The sequence below is a fragment of the Ischnura elegans genome, chromosome 4 (assembly GCF_921293095.1).
Source record: "Ischnura elegans chromosome 4, ioIscEleg1.1, whole genome shotgun sequence".
Lineage (NCBI taxonomy): Eukaryota > Metazoa > Arthropoda > Insecta > Odonata > Coenagrionidae > Ischnura > Ischnura elegans.
In genome coordinates this window covers 28,183,643-28,204,774 of record NC_060249.1, presented here as the reverse complement: position 1 = coordinate 28,204,774, position 21,132 = coordinate 28,183,643, and the positions used below count along the sequence as shown (strand labels likewise).

The 21,132-nt window shown below is 34.8% G+C and overlaps 2 protein-coding genes across 4 annotated transcripts in view; one reads left to right on the top strand and one right to left on the bottom strand.

Annotated features, from left to right (window-relative positions):
* Positions 1-11,345, bottom strand: part of LOC124157187 (segment polarity protein dishevelled homolog DVL-3) — a 44,997-nt gene extending 33,652 nt beyond the window's left edge. For all 3 annotated transcript variants that reach the window (XM_046531720.1, XM_046531722.1, XM_046531721.1), the window contains exons 1-3: positions 10,659-11,345; positions 10,280-10,349; positions 9,978-10,102 (exon numbers count right to left, since the gene is read on the bottom strand). In XM_046531720.1, the coding sequence (XP_046387676.1) occupies positions 9,978-10,102; positions 10,280-10,349; positions 10,659-10,819 (356 nt within the window). In that variant the 5' untranslated portion in view covers positions 10,820-11,345. The remainder of the gene's footprint in view (positions 1-9,977; positions 10,103-10,279; positions 10,350-10,658) is intronic.
* A 101-nt stretch (positions 11,346-11,446) lies between these two features.
* Positions 11,447-20,743, top strand: LOC124157188 (spermidine synthase). The gene is made up of 5 exons (XM_046531723.1): positions 11,447-11,725; positions 11,807-11,927; positions 12,063-12,309; positions 13,514-13,749; positions 17,103-20,743. The coding sequence occupies exons 1-5, from the start codon at positions 11,595-11,597 to the stop codon at positions 17,244-17,246; spliced, it is 879 nt and encodes a 292-aa protein (XP_046387679.1). The 5' UTR covers positions 11,447-11,594; the 3' UTR covers positions 17,247-20,743.
* The last annotated feature ends 389 nt before the right edge of the window (positions 20,744-21,132 follow it).

Below are 21,132 nucleotides of genomic sequence, written 5' to 3'. Positions count from 1 at the left end.
AACATTTGATTGACTAGAGCGAGCATGAAATAAAAACTCTTGGCATTGGTATGTCACTGACAGGAACTACAACTCCTTCATGAGCAGCGACTTTCAATGTGTAACAATAAACAGGAGGAAAATAATAGTGATTCAACTTTAAAATGCTGTAAACGAGAGAAGATAACATCAATACAAAGGCTAATTCCTCCATGATTGTAAATGTGCTATGAGACTTAATACAAACGGAAGTCAAAGTAAACCGAATAAAACAAGAGTTGTACTCATGATAATGACATGGTACCAATGAAACTGGTTGGTTTTAATAAATTCAGAGGAAAATCACCAAGTACTTCATTTTCCTCAGCATTTCAAAAAGTATTATTACATGAAGTTGGGTCAGCAATATTTACATTAAACTGGACACATCACTGAACATCATACATAATTGCTTTTTGAACTTTTCTTTCCTGATTCCTCACTTGTTTACCAGAAAATTTTCAAAATCTCAGCATCAAATAAAAATACTACAAGTACCTGCAGGGCAGCTCAAAAACTTAGATGTATAGAACCTGGAGAAATATTACTTCATGTCTGATTGCAGAGGCTGCCATTACCAAAAAATAAATAATATTCATCCATGATGGGTAAAAAAATTAACGACGGATAATTAAATTAAAGATTGACACGTCACCTATGAAAATTAAAGAGAATGTTCAAATAACATGAATTGAAGAGAAAAGAAAAATTGAAGAGAAGAAGATAAAAATTGGACAGAACATGTGTTTGGCAATTAACAGCCTTAGCAGTACTGATAACTACACTTCTATGGCATCATTCCATGTGCATAAATTCCAATAAGAAATACTTCTGGCCTACCTTACTATAGCCAAAGGAAGTCATCTCGGATGAAAAATTAACATACACAACACTCACTCCATTTTTCACAAACATTACGGCCATTAGTAATTTCAGATGGAGATGTTATTCTATGGAAATTAAAAGGTAAGCCTCACACAAAAGAAGACACGGCTAACCAATGTTCCCCAAACTTGATGCAATACACAAATAAAAATACTTAAAAATCATAGTTAAAAATCTTTTCAATCTATGAATGGGGAATTTTTGAATCCTCTCATAACATTTTATAAAGTTTGAGAAAAAACTCAGAACAGAAAGTTGAAATATATTGAGATTGGAAGACCTACTGAAATATCAGTAACCTTTTTGGAATGCCCAAGGGAATGTGATGATGGAGCAGAAAAACTTTTGAGAGGGTATAATAAAAGTGTCCATAAATTTTTTTTTGTGCCACCAACAACTTTGAAAAGTCCCATAAAACAATTAAGACTACGCACTTAAGGAGATGCCGTTAAAATAATTAAGGAAAAGTTGGCTTAGTTGTTGCGATATCAATCATGTAATAAATTTCAATAATTACTTTTGTGGGAGGTGAAATTTTTTTTTTTTGAATATCTACAATAAAGTAAATGTATATATTTGAAAAATATCCAAGATACTTGTAGGGCTATTCTGCTAAACGTATGGCTGCCGTAAGTTCTAATGGCCTGGCCCGAAATTACAGCCTATACCTATTCCACTCCCGAGGGGCCATATCGTATGGCCCGGACTAGTCTTAATGCCCTTTCTGCAGGCGAGTATGAAAATTATAATTGGTACTATAAGTTTGGTTCACTTTTTTTTTAAACATCGGTCATTTTTTGAGAAGATAGTTTGTTCCAACATGGAGATAAAATTAATTCTATAAATCGAGCCCTTAACCGAAATGGACCCTCATTAAAGGATAAATTTGGATTTTCTTATAGAATACTGGTCTGGCAGCAGATGCTGGAGAGCTTTGAAAAAAGTGAAGAGCAAAAATCATGGAAGAGAAGAAACTGAAGAAATATGTACTGTACAGTAATTATAATATTCGTGAATTCTGCATGCAATGAATAGTGAAGACATGATCATGACCCTTGTAGTTCTAACCCTCTTCCTCTCCTTCCAATGGTGTAAATATTGTCTCATAGGTGCAATCAGTTAGGTCCCAAAGCCTTAGAAATCCAGCCTTACACAATATCTAAAGATGAAATCGAAACTGTTTCATTCATGAATTTTTTTATCAGAGGTTTAACTTTAGGTAGCTGTATAAAATTACAACATTAATTTGAAATTATCATCCTTTCCTTGATTTGTGGACGGCATTTCTCCTTTATGCATAGACTTACTGAAGATTGCGTTACTGCCAAAAAAATGTCTTGCCCTACATTTCTTTGATATCCTCCCTCATGAACCATAATGCACCGAGAACCTTGAATATAAAAATTTCAGAGCGGACATTTCAAGTTACCTACAGCTTGTCAAAACAAATAAGTAAGAAATCTGTTAGCAGATGTAGCACAGAAAGCAAATAAAAGCCTGTTCCTCCGTTCACTTCAACAAAGCATCCATTTAAAAAGTATTCATAACTTTTAAATTATAAGCAAATGCTAAGTCCATCCACTATCTCCGCTTACAAAGAAAATAACAACTTTTGACGCGTGGAAATAATAAATGAAAATATTACCATCATATGCAAACGGATTACGGGTATCCCTTCTCCTCCTTTCCAGATGAAATTGATGTCTTCCTTTTATATATTTAGCTAATTCATGTTGAACCCGCATGTGCTCCAGTGCAATAGACATATATGTATTTCTTGAAACAATTGCTATATAATCGAAGACACTTCGTAAATTTCTTTTATAATTCCTTATGCGTGCAATGTTATTTCATATGGCCCGTGTTATGATGGCCTCCTAGGCATATTATGGCCTATAGGCCTTAGCTACCACCCGACTTATGGTCTTTCACTAAGAGGAGAATCGCTCCTGGCCATACGTATTTCTCGAGGCCATAGTTATGGTCGATTTTGACTTATGGCCCGGGCATACGATTAGTGGAATAACCCTGATGGAATGACAAAAATTATGAAACTTTTTTTTCACATTTTTTCTTTGTATTCCCTTTTTTGCTTTCGAATGAGTAGAGAAACAGTCAAATAACTTTTTTTCTCAAGTTTTACATAAAAAACCTCAATTCCTGGGATATTTGCCACAAATTTCTGAACTTGAAGTGGATTTTGGCACAGTCAAACACTGTCTGATGGAGCCGACAACGTTTTTGGAATATCTTTCCATACATAGGCATAGGAAAAATGGAAATTCCCCATAAACTTTCAAACCACCAGTTACTTTTAAGACATCCTAGTTAACCTTCTCTTCTTAATTACCAGCCTGAGTGTGTTCAATCATTACCTCTGATCCCAAGCTTATTAACAAAACTGGCTCTTTCTCATCTCTCAGAAAATAACTAACACTACCACTTTGTTACTTCTTAATAACAGCTTTCCTGTGTTATTTTTTGTATATTTGTTTCTTTGGCATTTTTATTGGCCACTGTAATTTGGCAGCAGTGTTGAGTGCGGTAATTTTCAAATAAATAACTCTATAGAAGATGTTAGTCTAACTTTGATTCTCCTTAGGTGTCAACTCTTGTTTTTATTTATTTGAGACAAAATTACTGTCAAGACTCAATAGTTCCTCTTTAAACTGTATCCTTTATGGTGGAATACCTTCTCAATATGCATCCCATATTCTGAACATTTGCATACCATGAATGACATGGTTTTCTTCCCACCACTGATTGTCGTCTGCAACACTAGTGCAGATCTCCACGTAAACTTGAAACATTCATTGCCAGCAAGTATATGGAATAATTCCATTTTACAAAAGGGATTCTAATGGAAGCCTGGTGTAGCCCTGCAATAAAATGCAAATATCTAGGTGCTTTTGCATCTGTTTTTATTAAAAAAAATAATGATCACAGAAAACATCAAAGGAGTGTGAGCTCATGCATGGATAATTCGCAACACAGATACACCGCACCCGGATAATTGGAAGTCCTATGTGCTTGAATGTGAATTTGATATTTTATTTGGAAGAATTATTGTAATAGTTGAAAACAAGGGGGTATTTATATGTTTGTAATGCTTTTTTTAATAATCCTGCTGTAAACATTTTGTTGCGCACTAAGTTTTGAAAATAACTATTGTAAATGGTAATCAATGTAATAAAAAGTTGTTTTTCATTCATTTATTGGGAAAATAAAATAAAAAAACTCAAACTAAATGAAGGTAAATGCATGGCAAAAAATAATAATGTAATATTAAAGGTAAAGAATCTTCCAAAAATTATAGTAAAACCATATTATGCATGTACCTAGTACCTTTTCCCTCTTCAAAGATACAATTTACTTTATCACAATTTGTAAGTTAATAGCTATTCTTTACTGCCACTGAATGAATTCATACAAAAATCAGCTGAAAAAAGAAATGCTTTAAAATATCTCTAATTGGCAATTGTACCTTTCCATCTGATTGAAACACGTAATATCGGATTGAAGCTGGGCAATTTCGGGAAAGATCACCCAATATCAGATGTAATCATAACAGACCAATAATGAAACCACAGTCACTGTAGACTAAACATCAAGATGGCGCTGCACGGTCACTTGGGATTTCAGCACTGCTGTAACCAAAGCGCAAAGTATTGTTTTTAGATCCTAAGTGAACACACTAAATGTATCATTGATGGAATTTTGTCCAAATGCTTATTTCCAAATAATTTGTATGATATTACAATAATGCCAAACTAGCAAATTACCCTAATCTGTCAATGCTAGTAGAACCCCTCCAGTAACATTAGAAACATGAAGCCAAAATTATTTTAGTTGAGAAATCATTAGTTTTAGTTTAAGGCTTTTACATTTAAAACTAACCCTGAGTTGGGAAGCGTACTTAACACCTCCCTCAACCTAAGAGTATTTAAGGAAAGGAATTTTGATTTTTGTACCTTGACAATGACATAGTTTGATGTAACTAGAGATTGGTTGGTTTCCGTACCCGGTTCTTGGCCTGTGGACTCGGTATTGAGAACTGACCCCATGAAGTCGGTACTTTGGAACCAATTCGGAACGGTGGTAGGGATTTGAATTTAGCGCCCAAAGCTGAAATGTCTTCAGCATATTCAAGGCGAAAAAGTGAAAAAAAGATTATAAAATGCATATTTTACTTCCTATTGCATGGTGCACATGTTTTTTTCTTTTGGGTGTTGCTTGCTAACACGGGAATTTAAAGGTTTGTCAGTTTGTTGCTCAAGCCAACATTGTAAAATTTCCGTAGCCCCGGCTACTTCCAAGCGAGCTGGCTTTTTGCCTGTCACTGCCCACGGCACGGCACCATTCTTTCAATGTACCATAGGTCTCTATGGATGTCTTCAAACGAGTTGAATCGCGTCCTAGACTGCACAGTGGCATTTCAATCTGACCCGGCGATGTGCCGTTTAAGGCATGAAATACACACAATACTACATTGAGGCCACCTTCAGAAGAAACGACTTTTCGTTGTCTGCCATTCATGAGGAATTCAGGTGACTTTCAGATGAGACAACTCTGCAACACCGTGTGCGACCGTGGTGAACGGCATTCGGGAAATCAATCATTTCGTCAAAAAGCAGTCTTACGATTGAATCACTTATATATACAGTAATTCTTCAACATACAAGCAAGACGCGTTCCAAGAGCTTGTTCGTAAGTTGATAAACCTATGCAAGGCATCGAAAAGTGTGGTTATCCTGCAGAATGCAACACTGCATTACAATTTTGCATTAACTCATGGCCGCTCAGTTTATCCATGACGTTGCTGTACTGGCTTGTTGAGCAGTTCATTGTTGAGGTTATAAGAACTGTGACAGTGAAGCATGCGAATTAGTTGTCAATTAAGGTAACAATTTATGCTACATCACTGAATACAAATATATTTTGAAATAAATCACAAGTTACAACAAAATAACGGATGATGCCGTCAGAAGTTGGGGGAGCTTCACAATTGATCCTGACGCTATGCAATATGTAAACTGTGCTCAAAGCATATTTCGTGCAGCCCTTCAAAATCAACATCGACCATTTCCGTTTCCGGTGAACGCCTGTTCAGTATTGCAGGCAATATTTCTGCCCAAAAAGAATAGATTAGACCCAGATAGGGTAAAAATATTCAATTTTTAAAATCAAAACCTGGAGAAAGAACCAGTAGCTGCCTGACGTAATGTGACATATTGGTTGTTCATGCACTCTTTAATGTGGTATTTAAACTTTTTCACTTGGAAAACAAAATTATTGAGACGATATTATGTTTTTTTGACAGAGCTTTCTTGCTAATTTACACCTTTAGTGAAATTATTTTCATTCAATTCTTGCGGTTGTTTATTTAAATTTTCCATTAATTTAGATAATAAGAGTTCATCCTTGGAACCGAGTATCAAGAACCGACGGGGGAGAACCGGAATGGTACCGCGAACCGAAAAAATGTAACAACTGACTCATCCTTAGCTGTTACCAATGCCAGAAAGAATGAAGCATGTAATGTACAAAGTGAAGTTTCTTTGATCAGCAATTCCACTGAGTAAAGCCTGAAAATATATACAAGCCCAGCCAGTGGCGGATCCAGGGTAGGGACAAGGGAGGGGCTAAGTGGGGGTCGAAAAAAAAAAAAACATTATATCTAGTGTAAATTGGATACCCAAGAGGGGAGCTATAGCCCCTTCAGCCGACCCCATAGATCCGCCACTGAGCTCACCCTACATACCTCTGTATCTGCTTTTATCTATGTTCACAATATGCAAGCTTTATCACTAATATGTACCCACTACTTCTGCTCTCCAACATCTTTACCTACTCTCCTACCCAATCCATAACACTACACTGTTAAAAACTAGAGCACAAAAGAAAATTTAAACTAGCAGTTTTACAAACAAATTTCAGCATGTAAAATACTGATCTATGCACATGAAAGTTTATTACCTAACCCAAGTGATTAAATATCACCTTTCAGAACCAAAGACAGTTTAAAATTCCAAACTGCTGAAAAATCAGCTATTAAGACACGGAAAGACACTATTTACTCGATAACAGATTAAAAATGAGAATGTATACCTTATTAAATGATATTATTGCAACCTATGATAAAATATTTCAATGATACACAGTTATGTGTTGGTAAAGGTTACTTCTATTTTTACATTCCTTTTATGTCTTCTTTTATATCTTAGTCATTTATTAATTGTCTATCATAACTTTATTGCCTTCATTTTTTCCTCTTTCCAAATAATACCAACAAGTTGACAAAGTTTGTACATCAACCACTTTTCAATTAGTAAAAATAATGTATCATATAATTTCTCATATATTTTTATTTATCTATGATGCTACCTTTAGTACAGGCCACTAAGAACTGTTTACCATTTTGCCTCCCATCCCCCTAAAACTCTCTCCACCAACAGAAAAAAATCAATTACTCCGCAGCACTATTTTACACTGAAAATATTCAGATCATATTCAGTTTCGAGAAATGATCATTATTTCCATTCAATAGTGAATTATAGAATTCAGACAAAGATATCCATCCAGATGACCACATCGTGAAATAATAAAGCGATGGCATACCCTCAACCTGGAACCTTTCCACCTCTCCTCCCCCACTCCTCTCCTGAGACCCTAAAAAAAACGACCCTTTCTCCCACAACCTTCAATATCCCCACTTTCCTAAACCCAAGCCCCACCCTCCTTCTTATTCCCTCTCCTTAAGCACTAATAAGAAAGAACTCTTAGGCACATGATAATGTTGTTGTAACAACAAAATGTTCAAATACATCCTGTGGAAATATTGCAATGTCTCATTTGACTAATATTAAGAAATTCTGTCACATGGTGCGACATATCATACAAGATATGTATTCAGTAACCATGACTTTTTCTGTATTTGGCAAGTTTTTTCTACACCCAATGTGAGCCAAGTAAAAAAATACATCAGAAGTCAATGTAGTTTGGCTTGCAAGATATATCACCTTTAAGGTTTGATGGGCTTAAATTCCCCACACTGGCTAGTTTCAAACATCCCCCCCCGTGGGCTTAGCAAGAGGGAGGTTTAAAAGGGGACCGGGATGGTATCTTAGCTTACTTTCCCTACTCTGTGCCAAAGAGAGGATGTTCTAAAACAAGACATAATCAAAACACGAAAATCCAGGGTTCATAAAAGAGAAAAGATTTCTGACCCAAACTTATAAATGAATAAAATTAGACAGAACTAATACGCCCCAATGATCAACAGCAGCATGCTATGATTCAAAAATAACTCTTGAATGGATTGACAAAACTTAAGTACATATACAAATATATGTAACACATGCAGGGCAACATGCTTAAAAAGAAATGACTTTATTACAGCATGAGTGAGGTGAAACATTTCTCCCACAGCATCTACGTTCAATTCTGTGATAATAATTAGAGGATCCATGAGTAATAGACATGGATTTAAAGATAAAGCATGACCAAGCCATGTAACCTATAAAAGGAACTAAAACTTATACTAATGATATCAGACATTACCGGGAGAAACTTCTCCGTTGTGGCAAATAAAATTTATTTGGCACTATCAGGAATTCATTGAACACTGACATCTTCAGGTGATATGATTATAGGTAGACCCAATTTATATCAAATCTTGAAGCTTACAAAAGCATGAGGAAGAAGGCAGGCTCCCACCTCCCTTCCAACCTCCTCATTCCCATTCTCCCAGAACCCAGTTCCTAAAGGCAAAGGTATTTGTGCCAATACATCTCTATTTATGATCAACTCTCCTGATAATGTTTCAATGTGACAAATCCTAGAATGTGTCTATTAAAACACAGTGAACCTAAAGAATTAAATCAATATTTGAAATCCTCCACTAAGTACTAATTCCATAGATGCTGATTAGTCACAACCGAGCATACAAAGCAATGGCAGAAATTTTCTAATTGATGTCTAAATTCCTAAATTAAACGGAAGTAAAGAAAATAGAACCTTGATAAAAAGAAGAAGACAAAATCGAGCCAGATACGATTTTATAAAATAGAACATGTTCTAATTTAGTACATGCATTTGACATGTTAAATTGCTGTTTACCAAAATTATCGAGTAACATATCGTTACACACACACACACGCATTGTAACCAACTTTTGTGTAACCAACGTTTAACTTTTGTACACGCAATTGTACATGCTCTGGTCTAACAAAATCGTTCACGCATTCACACAAACTTACAAATGTTAATGCATAATTTCACAGGGAAAAATATACGAATGTGCCGAATCTTCACGAAGTATACATCACTGCCTGTAACAACCATGAAATGCCTACTCGAAAAAAAACGGCGAAGTAATTAAATGCAATGCGATTTCAGCTAAATGAAATGCTGATGCCACTTCCAAAACATATCGTCACATCTGCTACTGCAAGGCTCATTTAAATATAAAATAAATAACATGAAAATAGAGCATTTTAAGCTATAAATGTTGTGCACACGAGTAAGCGTCTCGATGCACCAACTAATGATCAGATCAAAACTGAAACGAGAGAATAATTCGAGCAACAGACTCAACATATTCACTGTTTGGTCTGCTGAATGCGAATTCACAACAAAGCCAATACAAAAGAATTCACAATTAATACTTGAAGACAAATTCGACACATCCTTCACCAATTTATCTAAATACCTGTTACTTAATGTGTATCATTAATGTGCATAAGAGAGAAAGTGAATAAAAAGATGATGAAAATGGCGAAATCAGTTCACTACACGGCAATACATTGAACTACATGAAGGCGATGAAATGGAACTTTGAGGAAATACTAAATATCATAATTCTCAATTACTTCTTAACTGAAACAAACCATATAAAAAACTCGAATGAATGGCACTTTGAATCTCATTAGGCACTCATTTACTAGCAAGTATCAAAATATAAGATCAAATATGAAAAACGATTATTTGCATACATATTAAGCCATTGACTCCTTACTCAACTAAATCACAAACGGTTGTTTAAAAAGGTAATAATATAATAAGTAACAACTTACTGAAAGGGGGGCGGTGGCTGAACATCCAGCCCACGTTCCAGGGGGACCTTAACATCTGAGTGCGCGACACTTTCCGTGCATTGAGAAGTTCCATCCGAAACATTGCTTCCTTCGGCAGAAACCAGCTGAAATGCAACATAATATTTGAGTAAAATCTACCAAAACACGAAACACACAAACAGGCACATCACTTGATGACAGTTGGCAACCAATTGCTGTCATATAAAACGGATTATATTGGCCGCTTAGATAAGAAATAATGACAGATATAAGAGGAAATCGAACGTCAAAACAATACTAACCCATGACACAACTCTTCCATTGAAGCAAGGAAGGTGGGCATCATCGTCAATTATCTCTTCTTTCACCACACTGTCAAGAAACATCATTTACAAAAATTAAACACACTATTAAGATATAAAATAGTTAAACAAGCAAATTAGCAACGTATTTCAATGTTCCATCCCATTAAATTAACAGAATTCATGTATACAACTTCGAACGTCTGAAATGGTTCGCTCCTGTCAACGTTCCATTTCGCATCAAAACGACTATCTAACTCAGAGCTAAGGAGCAGAAGGGTCTTTAGAATCAAAATAATTGCAAATCACAGAATTATACTGACACATTATGCAATTGTGGTTCACTAGTAATGTAAAAACCAAATCATTGTTGACTTACCCGAAATCATCGTCCATAGACTTGAAGAAGAATTTGTAGTTTGGTCGGTTCAATACATTCTTAAAATCAGCTAGCGTAACCCGTTCGGGTGCTATTGGCAATTTGACTAAGTAGGGAGTTTCTTCGTCGTCGATATGGTATATAATTTTCGTTTCTTCCATCGCGAAGGAAGATAGTAATCAACAAGCGAAGGCCCTACATGAATCTCAATATGGCAACTCTACATAAACTTCAATATGGCCTCCAATGGTAAATAATACAAAACATACGATCGTCTAGCTGGGTAAAAACTGTATCAGAGCCTGCGCAATCAAGCTATAAGTCTTCAATTATGAATTTCAGTAGGAGAATTCTGTCTTTAAGAAGTAAATCGTGTTGTAGATGTATGAAACCTCAACATAAACAAATCTTAAAAAAACAATCGCGATATCTATGAGAAATAACTTGTTTCTAGACGCAAGTGTTAAAGTCCTCAATTTGGAAAGAATATAATGTCATTATCTTAAAGAGCAACTGAAAGTATTACATTATCTTAGATGATACGGCTGATATCTATCGTAAATCCATTTCATTCATGTAAACAACATTACGTCATTGAGCTTCCGGGCGCTCTATTCAATTGTTCACGCTCTGCTATAATTTTTCGTTTTAATTGGAATAAAATAATGCTTTTCCTTGCTCAATAAAGTTCGGCATTTTATTTTACTAACTTATAAATGATACTGTGATTTTATTGAATTTATTTTTATTTTTCACTCACAATCAGCATAAATATTTGAACTCGCAGCTGTTTACATGTATTCCACGTTGTCTACTTGGGATCGAAGGGCCATTGGTTCTCGGGGAAGTGTGTACTGTGCAATTATTTTCGATCCGCTTTAATTATTGTTTATTTTTGTTGATTGAGTATTGATCTACTGCTTGGCGAATTTTGGAATGGATGCGCTGAAAAAAGGATGGTTTAGCGAACTTTGTACACTTTGGCCCGGAATGTGTCTTTCTTTGGAGGTGGAAGAAATTCTCCATTCTGAGAAATCTAAATATCAAGATATTATGGTTTTAAATACGTAAGGCACAGGGAAGCATCTTGGTGTTGGTGTTATGACGATGATGATAATTTTGTTCAATGTATGGTTTATTCTTTTCAGGAAATCTCATGGCCGTGTTTTAACTCTGGATGGTATAATTCAATGCACGGAAGCAGATGAGTTTTCTTATCAAGAAATGATATCGTATTTGCCACTCTGTAGCCACCCCTGCCCAAAAAAGGTAATCAAGTGCTGTTAATAACTATTTTTACCGTTCGTACGAACATTCACGTTGAACTTGAACGTGTAGAAAATCAACTGTAGCGGTAGCACCTTGCGTATTAGCTTCGGTGTATAACCTTACAGTTATTTTCAGGTTCTTATCATCGGGGGTGGAGACGGTGGAGTTGCTAGAGAAGTCGCTAAGCATCCAGATGTGGAGACTATCATTCAATGTGAAATTGACGAACGGGTGGTAGAGCTATCTAAAGAGTTTCTACCATTTATGGCCACTGGTTTTGACAATCCTAAGCTATCTCTTCACATTGGTGACGGGTTTGCATTCATGGGAGAACATCAGAGAGAATTTGATGTGATTATAACAGACTCGTCAGACCCCGTCGGTATGTGAAGATTGTGGTTTTTATATTTAATAAGAATTATCATAACTCTTTTCTATAGATTAAAAAAAATATCTACTCGAATTTACTACTCTTTTATTGTTTACAAGTGCCTAAATTTTGCTATTTTTACTTAAAACATATTTTTATACTTGGTTAGTTGGGAATTGGTAAACTAATGCACATTCGATAAGCTTGTAAAACCATTCCTTGTCCTCACCGGCCCATCAATATCAGTGGTATATTGGAAGTCATGCGCTTGTATTAAGACATTTCCTAATTTCATCGTTATCGCCCATCATATTTTATCTTCTACTGATGTGTTATTTATTTTGGTAGGGGTTAATTTATGTCATATGAATGCTTGAGTAGAAAGCTTCTCTTTTATTGTCACTGTCGTATATAAATGATCACTGTTCATAAATATTTAGGGTTCATCTAGATTTTTGAATCATCTCCAAATATTGATATTCTGGTACTCACATTTTGCAGTATGGTAGTGTTTGAGGATATTATAAAAGATTATGTTGTTTCACATTTTTCCCATTTGATCCCATATTTTGCAGAAATTGCACAATATTCAAAAGCACAAGTTCAGTGCCTCTCACTACGAAAATAGAAAAAGTGAACCAGGGACTTATCTGACACACTAATAGGTAGCCTTTCATTAATATTAAAAGACATTAGGTTGATATGGTGGCTTAGATATTGGGTTTTCATCCTGTAGGCCAGAGTTTGAATTTCAGTGGTGGTGGAGATTTTTCAAAGGAAGTCTTATGTCTATTGGGTGTTGTGTTATGGGCACTTCAAACGTAGTACCCCATCCGTTGTATTGGGGCCCCTTTGGTGACTTTTGTTGAAAGCTGGCTAATGCTGTCGCTAGGTTTTTCTCAACCCTTCCTACAGTGCGCAAATGACCCCAGCTATTGTTGCCTTTCTTAAATACCAGTTTGTTGTTATGATAAGTCTACTAGAAAGTATGAGTCTTTACAACATGAGAATCGCTAATTTAGGCCCTCTAATTCACAATCTTAATATTCAGTAATATTTTTCTCCGTAGCTTGTTGTTTGATTGACCTTCTGTTCTATACAGACTTTATGAACTTTCTGGTCAGTATGCATTCTATGATTTGATCACTTTATTTAAATTTATTAAAAGATTTTATCAAAATATTTTACTTAAGACCACATTTATTGTTTTTTTAAGGTCCTGCTGAGGCACTGTTTGAAGAAAGCTATTTCAATTTAATGAAGAATGCTCTCCGTGATGGAGGTATAATTTGTTCTCAGGCAGAAAACATTTGGGGTTGCTCTGGTTTAGATATTGCCAGCCGTGTCTATAGGTTCTGCCAACAAGTCTTTCCATCTGCAGCATATGGATACACTCTTGTTCCAACTTACCCTACTGGTCAAATTGGATTTGTACTAGGCAGTCTAGATCCTGTAAGTACTGCGGCGCTTTAGTCTTCTTTTGAAAGTGCACATTTTGAACCTTCAGTTATTTTGCCTTTGTTTAAAGTTGAAATATAATTTTATTATAATAACGTTTTTTAGTATTCTACATAATTACAAGTACCTTACCTGACTTACTGGGCCATTGAAACCTGAGTAGGTTTTTGGCCTTGACAATGATGCTCCTCCCCTCATCTCTATCCTCGGCTGCCTTGGGATTGCTTCCTAATGTAGTTAGATCTTTCAGCCTGTGCTTCTTCCACCTGAGTCTCGGCCTGCTGCTTATTTTCTGGGTTGTACTGATCTACAGTTTTAATTATAGATGTATTCTCTTGTCTCCATTCATGTCCAGCCCATCTCAGTGGTCTGCTTTTTATCCTAGCTATAACATGTGCATGTTGATATGAGTCCTCAATGATAAAGCTATGGCCTAAAGGCCGTAATACTATAGCCTGCCTAGGAGGCGGTCATAACACTGGCCAGACGAAATAACATTGCTCACCTAAGGAGTTATAACAGAAATTTATGAAGTTTCATCGATTAAATAGCAATTGTTTCAAGAAAGATATGAATATTGTGGAGGAGCATATACGGATTCTACGGGCATTGGTTAAATATATGAAAGAAAGACGTCAATTTCATAAGGAGGATACAGGATAGGTGTAGGTAATCCGTTCTCATACGATGATGATATTTTCATTAAATATTTCCGCGCGTCAAAAGAAGTTGTTACTTACTTTTTAAGTAGATATAGTGGATGAACTAAAAGTTTGCATGTAGTTAAAAGTTAGAAATACTCTTTAATGGATGATCTGTTGAAGTGAACGGAGGACCGGGCTTTTATTTGCTTTCTGTGTGCAACATTTACAAGCAGATTTCTTACTTATGTGTTTCGAAAAGCTGTAAGTAACTTGATGTATCCGATATGAAATGTTTTATATTTTTAGATTCTCGTTGCATAACGGTTCACGAGGGAGGATATCAAGCATAGGGCAAGATATTTTTTTGGCAGTAAAGCAATCTTCAGTAAGTCGATGCGTAAAGGACAAATGTCTTCCTCAAATCAAGGAAAGAATAATAGTCTCATATTGATATTATAATTTCATACAGCTACCTAAACATAAGCCTCTGATAATAAAATTAAGGAAACTTAAAGTTTCAATTTCATCTTTAGATTTCGTGCATTGGCTGGATTTCTAAGGCTTTTGGGGGCAAATGATTGCAGCCATGAGACAATAGTTAACCATTGGAAGGAGAGGAAGGGGGTTAGAACTACAATAGGATGTCATGTTATAACTCTATCCATTACTTGTACAATTCACGAATATTATAATACTGTACGGTACAAATTGTTTACAGATTTCTTTTGCTTCTTCTCATCTGTGATTTGCGTTCTTCACTTTTTTTTAAAGATCTCCAGCATCTGCTGCCAGATCAGTGTTTAAACAAAATCCAAATTTATCCTTTAATAAGAGTTAATTTCGGTTAAGGAACATAGAATTAATTTTTTATCCACGTTGGAACAAACTTCTCAAAAAATAACTGGTGTTAAAAAAAAGTGAACTCAACTTATAGTACCAATTATAATTCTCTTACTCGCCTATTAAAAGGACGTTAAGACTTTTGGCTGGGCCATACGATATGGCCCCTCGAGATTGGAATCGGTGTAGGCCGTAATTTTGGGTCAGGCCATAAGAAACTTACGGCTGGCCATACAGCACAGTGTCCTGCATCTTAATTGCTTCCCTCTGGAGTGCCTATGAGGCTCATCATGTAATGATTATTTGAATGTATGCATTCAATTAAAAAAAAAGTTTCCCTTTTTCATGTGTGAAATCAAGTTGACGGAGTGCTTTGTATTCCTCTAATTTATGTTCCAATCGCTTGAAAATTTTGAAATGAGAAAGTAAGATCTATTTGTAAATATTTGCTGGAAACATTGCTTGTATCACAAAAATTAAACTAGGTAGTTTTTTTAATCTACGCCGAACTTTACTAACTATGGATAAATAGCTCATCTGAAAATACATCGATGAACAGTATTGCAAGGAGATTGAGTATTTTTTAACATAATGTTTTCCAACATAAAAATAGAAATAAAGTCCCCCGTGTGCATTTTCTGTATTGCAATTCAAAAATAATTGCAATCATTCGCCTTGAACAGGATTCAAACCTGGATCCTTCAATTACCAGTCGAGTGCTTAAGCCAGTTAAGCTACCAAGCCATCATTCATCATCATCATTCCCCGATGTGGAAATTTGTTATATACTATACTGGACAAGATGGTGTGGACTCCTGAGCATATTATGCAACTAGCAGTCCAAGTAGTGCTCACTGCACCACTGCCAGGGAGCAAAGCCCAAAATTTGAATGCTTAGAGGTGTTCACCCTTGATGAATAGGGTAGTTTCCTTCATCAAAGAAAACGAAAGGCATTGATTGGAATCCGTTACCCACCATTAGTGTATTCATAATATACAAATTATTTGGTTTTAGAAATACCGGTTTAGATGAATGGCAATGGTCAATTTTATCCTCTTTTGAAAAAGGCCAGATTGGCACCCATGCGATGCCACTCCACGTGACGTCACAGGGACCTAGTTTCTATACGGATAGGAGTTTTACATCGTCTGAGATTACCAATGCATGCATAAGAAATATGTCTTAATAATCACCAATTAAAACTGTTAAACCTATTAAAGTTTTCTTCGTTTGATAAGGTATTAATAATCCTTATTTAAGCCAAGCGCTACCAGCTAGCAGGGTACTCTGCTACCTGCCAGCATCCTGCGTCGTATCAGTGCTCAAAGCCTCGCCTCAAAGTCACCTCACTTGAGGAAGCGGGAACCAGAACGACGTCACACGGAGTTTTCCCAGCATTCATACTTTCACTTTTCACTTTTCATTTGATCGCGAAAAATAGATATTGTCATTTAAAAATCTAAAGCGTGAAATACATACTCCAGGAGTAATAATCTTTCGATTTAGGCAATAAAAAAATAATAGGAAACCACCCTATTGGAAACCTCGTCAATGCGAATGATTTTTTTTCTCTGTGAAATATTCGCACAATTTGTGCGTTGTGAGTGACACTGAAAAGTTTTCACCATGGCTAGTCCCGGTATACTTAAACTACATGAGTGATTTATTCTCTCAAGCTTGAGTATTTTTATTTAATTCACTGAGAATATTTTTAGCTCTTAATTAACTGAAAGCTTTTATAGAATATCAATCATATTAGTATACTTTTATTTCTGTTTTGTAAGTTTGGTATTATTACATCCAAATGAATTGTAAAAAGCAAAGTATTTATGTACTTAAATCTTTTTCTTTATTTTTTGTAGAAAACTAACTTCAAGGAGCCACTGAGGATATTAACTAACAAGGAACAAGAGGAGATGAAACTTCGCTATTATAGTCCGGAAATTCACCGGTCAGCATTTGTGTTACCTAGATTTGCAAAGAAAGTAATGGAAAGGGATGCATAAAATATTATTTTATGTATCAACATGCCTTGCCATAGGTTTGGTATTCATAGTTCTCTGAGCCAGTTTTACCAAATGAATTTGCTTGAAAAGACTGACTTCAAATTTTTTGAAAATTTGCATTTATCTACATTTATAAGCAATTCTCAATTCTATGATATTTTTGGTTGATCAATACTAGTTGATTATATTCAGCACTAATATTTTTGTACGCTATTGAGGATTTTTGTCCCAGCAAGGCAACATTTTATACAATGATCTGATGCATAACTGCTTTGGCTGAAAATATTAAATGTACTGATTGATTCGTGCTTGTGAGTTAGTCTTATCTTGGTTTGAGATCTTAGGGATAGTGAGTTTGAAATTTTTATAAAAAATTTAATGTGACTGAATCAGTGGTAAAAAGGGCATATGTACTTGGGTGAGGTGAGACTAAAAAGCGAAAAGAGGCTGTTGAACATATTTTACCGAAGCCTTTGTGCTTTATTTTAGAATCTCCTATTCAGTTTAAACAAAGACTCTTTCTTCTCATCTTGTTAGTCATATTTTGAGATGTATTTTTTGGGTACATAAGTCTATCTGATGGCCATGTAATTCTTAAGGTTAAGTTTTCATTTCCTTCCAGTGGGGTTTTTTCATGTTTTCAAAAGGTGTTTTGGTTTTAAATTTGTCATTGCATTTCATTCAGTTGAATTTTAAATGGGAAGAAGTAATGATGTAATTGGAATTCAAGTGTCAGCTCTTTTTACCGTCATCTTGCTTTTCTGTGAATATGTTGGAACAACAAAGAGTGAATTTTTAGAAATTTTAATGACACAGTTAAATAATGAAGGGCATTTTGCATGATGCTTAGGGTCAGCTCTGATGTCAGTTTTAAAATTTTCCCGTAAAGGTTGGAACCCAATTCTGGAGATAAATGGAATCCAGTGCTTAGAGTTATATTTAACAGAATAAGTTTTTCAGTGCTAAGTGGTCATGTCTGTGCATTTGAAAAACTATATAGTGTAAAAAAAAACTTTGCATTATTGTTGTGGCATATTTGAGCAGTGTAAGTGAATTTCTCATGGAATTCTGTAAAGTTGAATGGATATTTATAGGATGTGAGGTTGTTAATAACTTGTGATCAAGACAGATTGAATACTGGCACCACCGCATATTCTATCAAAACACTGAACTCAACTAATTGTCTGTGATTGGCCATTGGAGTCAAGAATCACATTGAAAGGATGTATTTTACGTGATTCTGTTTTCAACACTGAAATACTGAAATTTGATTCCATCATGAGATGTAATCACTCTCTTAACATGGCACAATCTTATCCATGAAGAGATCAGTTTGAGGTTAATTTCTGAAATAAGTATCATGTAAAACTGCTGATGGTTTGGAAATATTCCTAAATTCACCAAGAATTCTAGGCTGCTCTATATTATGTCCATGTTTTCCTTTGTTGAAAAGGTATTTTTAAAGACTTGTTATTGTTATTAAAGAATTCTCCATATCTAGTTATTTGCAGAATCTTGTTGGTAATGTTTGGTGGTTAATCTTTTTTTTACGTATAGGTTTAATGTTATGGTATGAACTTGACTCACTGGTAATTTTCAATTTACAATTATTTGAGGAATTGATAATTCTATAATTATTATCTATCGTAATATGAGTGATCATTTTATCCTTGAAAATATGTTATACTTACTCATTCATATTTGGTCAATATGTGAAAGGTTTCTGTGAATTTTTGTGAATATTTTTGCCAACTTCCCATTTATTTTCTGCCTAAATTTATTTTAGAGATGAAGTTCACATCTGGAGATAGCTTTCTCCTTATTACCTCTAACCTTGGCCATTTTACAAGTATATAACCCCTGAACCTACTTTTTTACTTCTCATGGCTCTACCTTCTTCCTTCATTCTACTTCAGGTGATGCATTGAGTTGATCTTCATTAGTTATCGAATATTATCTCAAGATTTTGTTTAACAGCTAAAGTTTTTCAGGTACCCTCTGGACTTTCTTATCTTGGCCATCTTCCTTTTGTTGAATCTCATGCAGATGTACAAATGTAATGACATGCATTCACTTTTGAAATATCAGTTGGCCTGTTCATTGAGATGATATGATTTCAGTTCACCTGATGTTGAAATGATTATAATATGCACTCAATCTTGATGAATTCCCATCATTGAATTTAGAGGACTATATTTCTGAACTGAAGCAGGCATATGTTGCACCAACTGATGCTAAAATGTTGGAACAAGGTTAATTCACTGGTACAGAATGGTATGTGCTTTATTTTATGTGGTGATTATCATATTCATACTGATTTGATTCGTATTTGATCACTCTGTTATATTGTTCATTTGAATTGAATGAATCCTCATCTTTTCTTCATTTGCCTCCATTTTTTTATCCTACTAGAATTTAGAGTGCTTAGTTATTGGTGATTGATCAAAAGAATAACATCAATGCTGGCAGTTTATGGAATGAAATATTTGATCAGTTTATGTGCCAAAAATGAGGCAATATGCAAGAAATGAGAATGAATTTTCTGTGGAGTTATTGTAATTACATTTATAGTTCTACCTTGATGAAAGGTATTTGGTGTCTTTTCAAGTGTTACATTTTGCTGCTAAAATATTTTGTTTCGTTTTACCATCAAAGTATGGTTCTCTCTCTGACAAGAAATAATGAAAGACTAATTAAAAGTCAGAGAATTATTCTTATTCTTGTGACTATGATCACTCTGATGAGCTTAACTACGTATTGAGGTGACCTCAATCAAAAGGCAGTATTTTTGGGATTAAGGAATTTTCATCATACTCTTTTGATGTAATGGTTTTTGCTCTTATAACCCTCTGGCTGCATGATTTATTTTGATCGATAGTTAAAATGTTTGTTGTATTTTTGCTGCAGAGGATTTTGAAAATTGCATGTGTCACAGTTCTTAACAAAGTGAAAGTAAATACAATTTATAATAAAAAAAACATTTTAAAGTATCACTTTTAGCAGAAAATGTAGGATGAAAGGATCAGACTGGGAACCGACAGGTTGCTCAGAGATAGAGAGCAAAGGATAACCAGAGGCATGTTAAAATTGTGGGATGTACAAGATAGATATGGTTGCTTAACAAGAGAATGCAGGAGCTGAGGGTTGAGGTACATTTAACATGAACTAAGGCAATTCTTATTTCTTTAGTTTGTATTCCCTTCTTTAAGTTTATTGTTTATGTTTGAAATTTAGCTGGATTATCACTATAAAAGAAACCCAATATCACTAAAAATGAAACTCGATGATAAAAAAAGGTGAAGATAACATGATCATTATATTTTTGTTATGTAGATTTATACATAATTATTGTGTCCTATAAATTTAGGTAACTATGTATGTATTTTTATAAACTGGGAGTAATGAATGAAATGGTATATTCTTGTGAGTTGGTGAGTTAAATAAGATCGAAAATTTATTTGGGTTTTCTTTACAAATATATAACTGTTAATAAATTATTGCTGTATTTTACTTAATTCCTGTTTCCTGGATCACCAAGTTTACAAACTGTCTATGCTTCAAACAATTTTTGATGATACATATTTTAGGAATGGGCAATGCCAACAGTGTTGGATTTATTAATGGATTAAGGCTATACTTTGTGGAAATTCTGAATAGTGAACATGATAAATTAAACATACCTACTTTATATACAGATTTATTCACACTGTGATTGATTTCAATGATAGAGCATGATTTTCAAGGGGGAGCGAGCTATATAGCTTTGTGGAAAGTTCAGTTTCTTTCATTTAGCATGATCAATGTCCTGGCATTATAACATGCTTTGATTAGTATAAAATTTATTGAACATTATTTAATTTTTATTGATGTTTAGTTTTGTCCTAAT

Coding starts and splice junctions, on each gene's coding strand:
- LOC124157188 (XM_046531723.1), top strand. CDS start 11,595: ATGGATGCGCTGAAAAAAGGATGGTTTAGCGAACTTTGTACACTTTGG. Junction 12,310..13,513: donor AGACTCGTCAGACCCCGTCG/GTATGTGAAGAT, acceptor TGTTTTTTTAAG/GTCCTGCTGAGGCACTGTTT. Junction 13,750..17,102: donor TACTAGGCAGTCTAGATCCT/GTAAGTACTGCG, acceptor TATTTTTTGTAG/AAAACTAACTTCAAGGAGCC.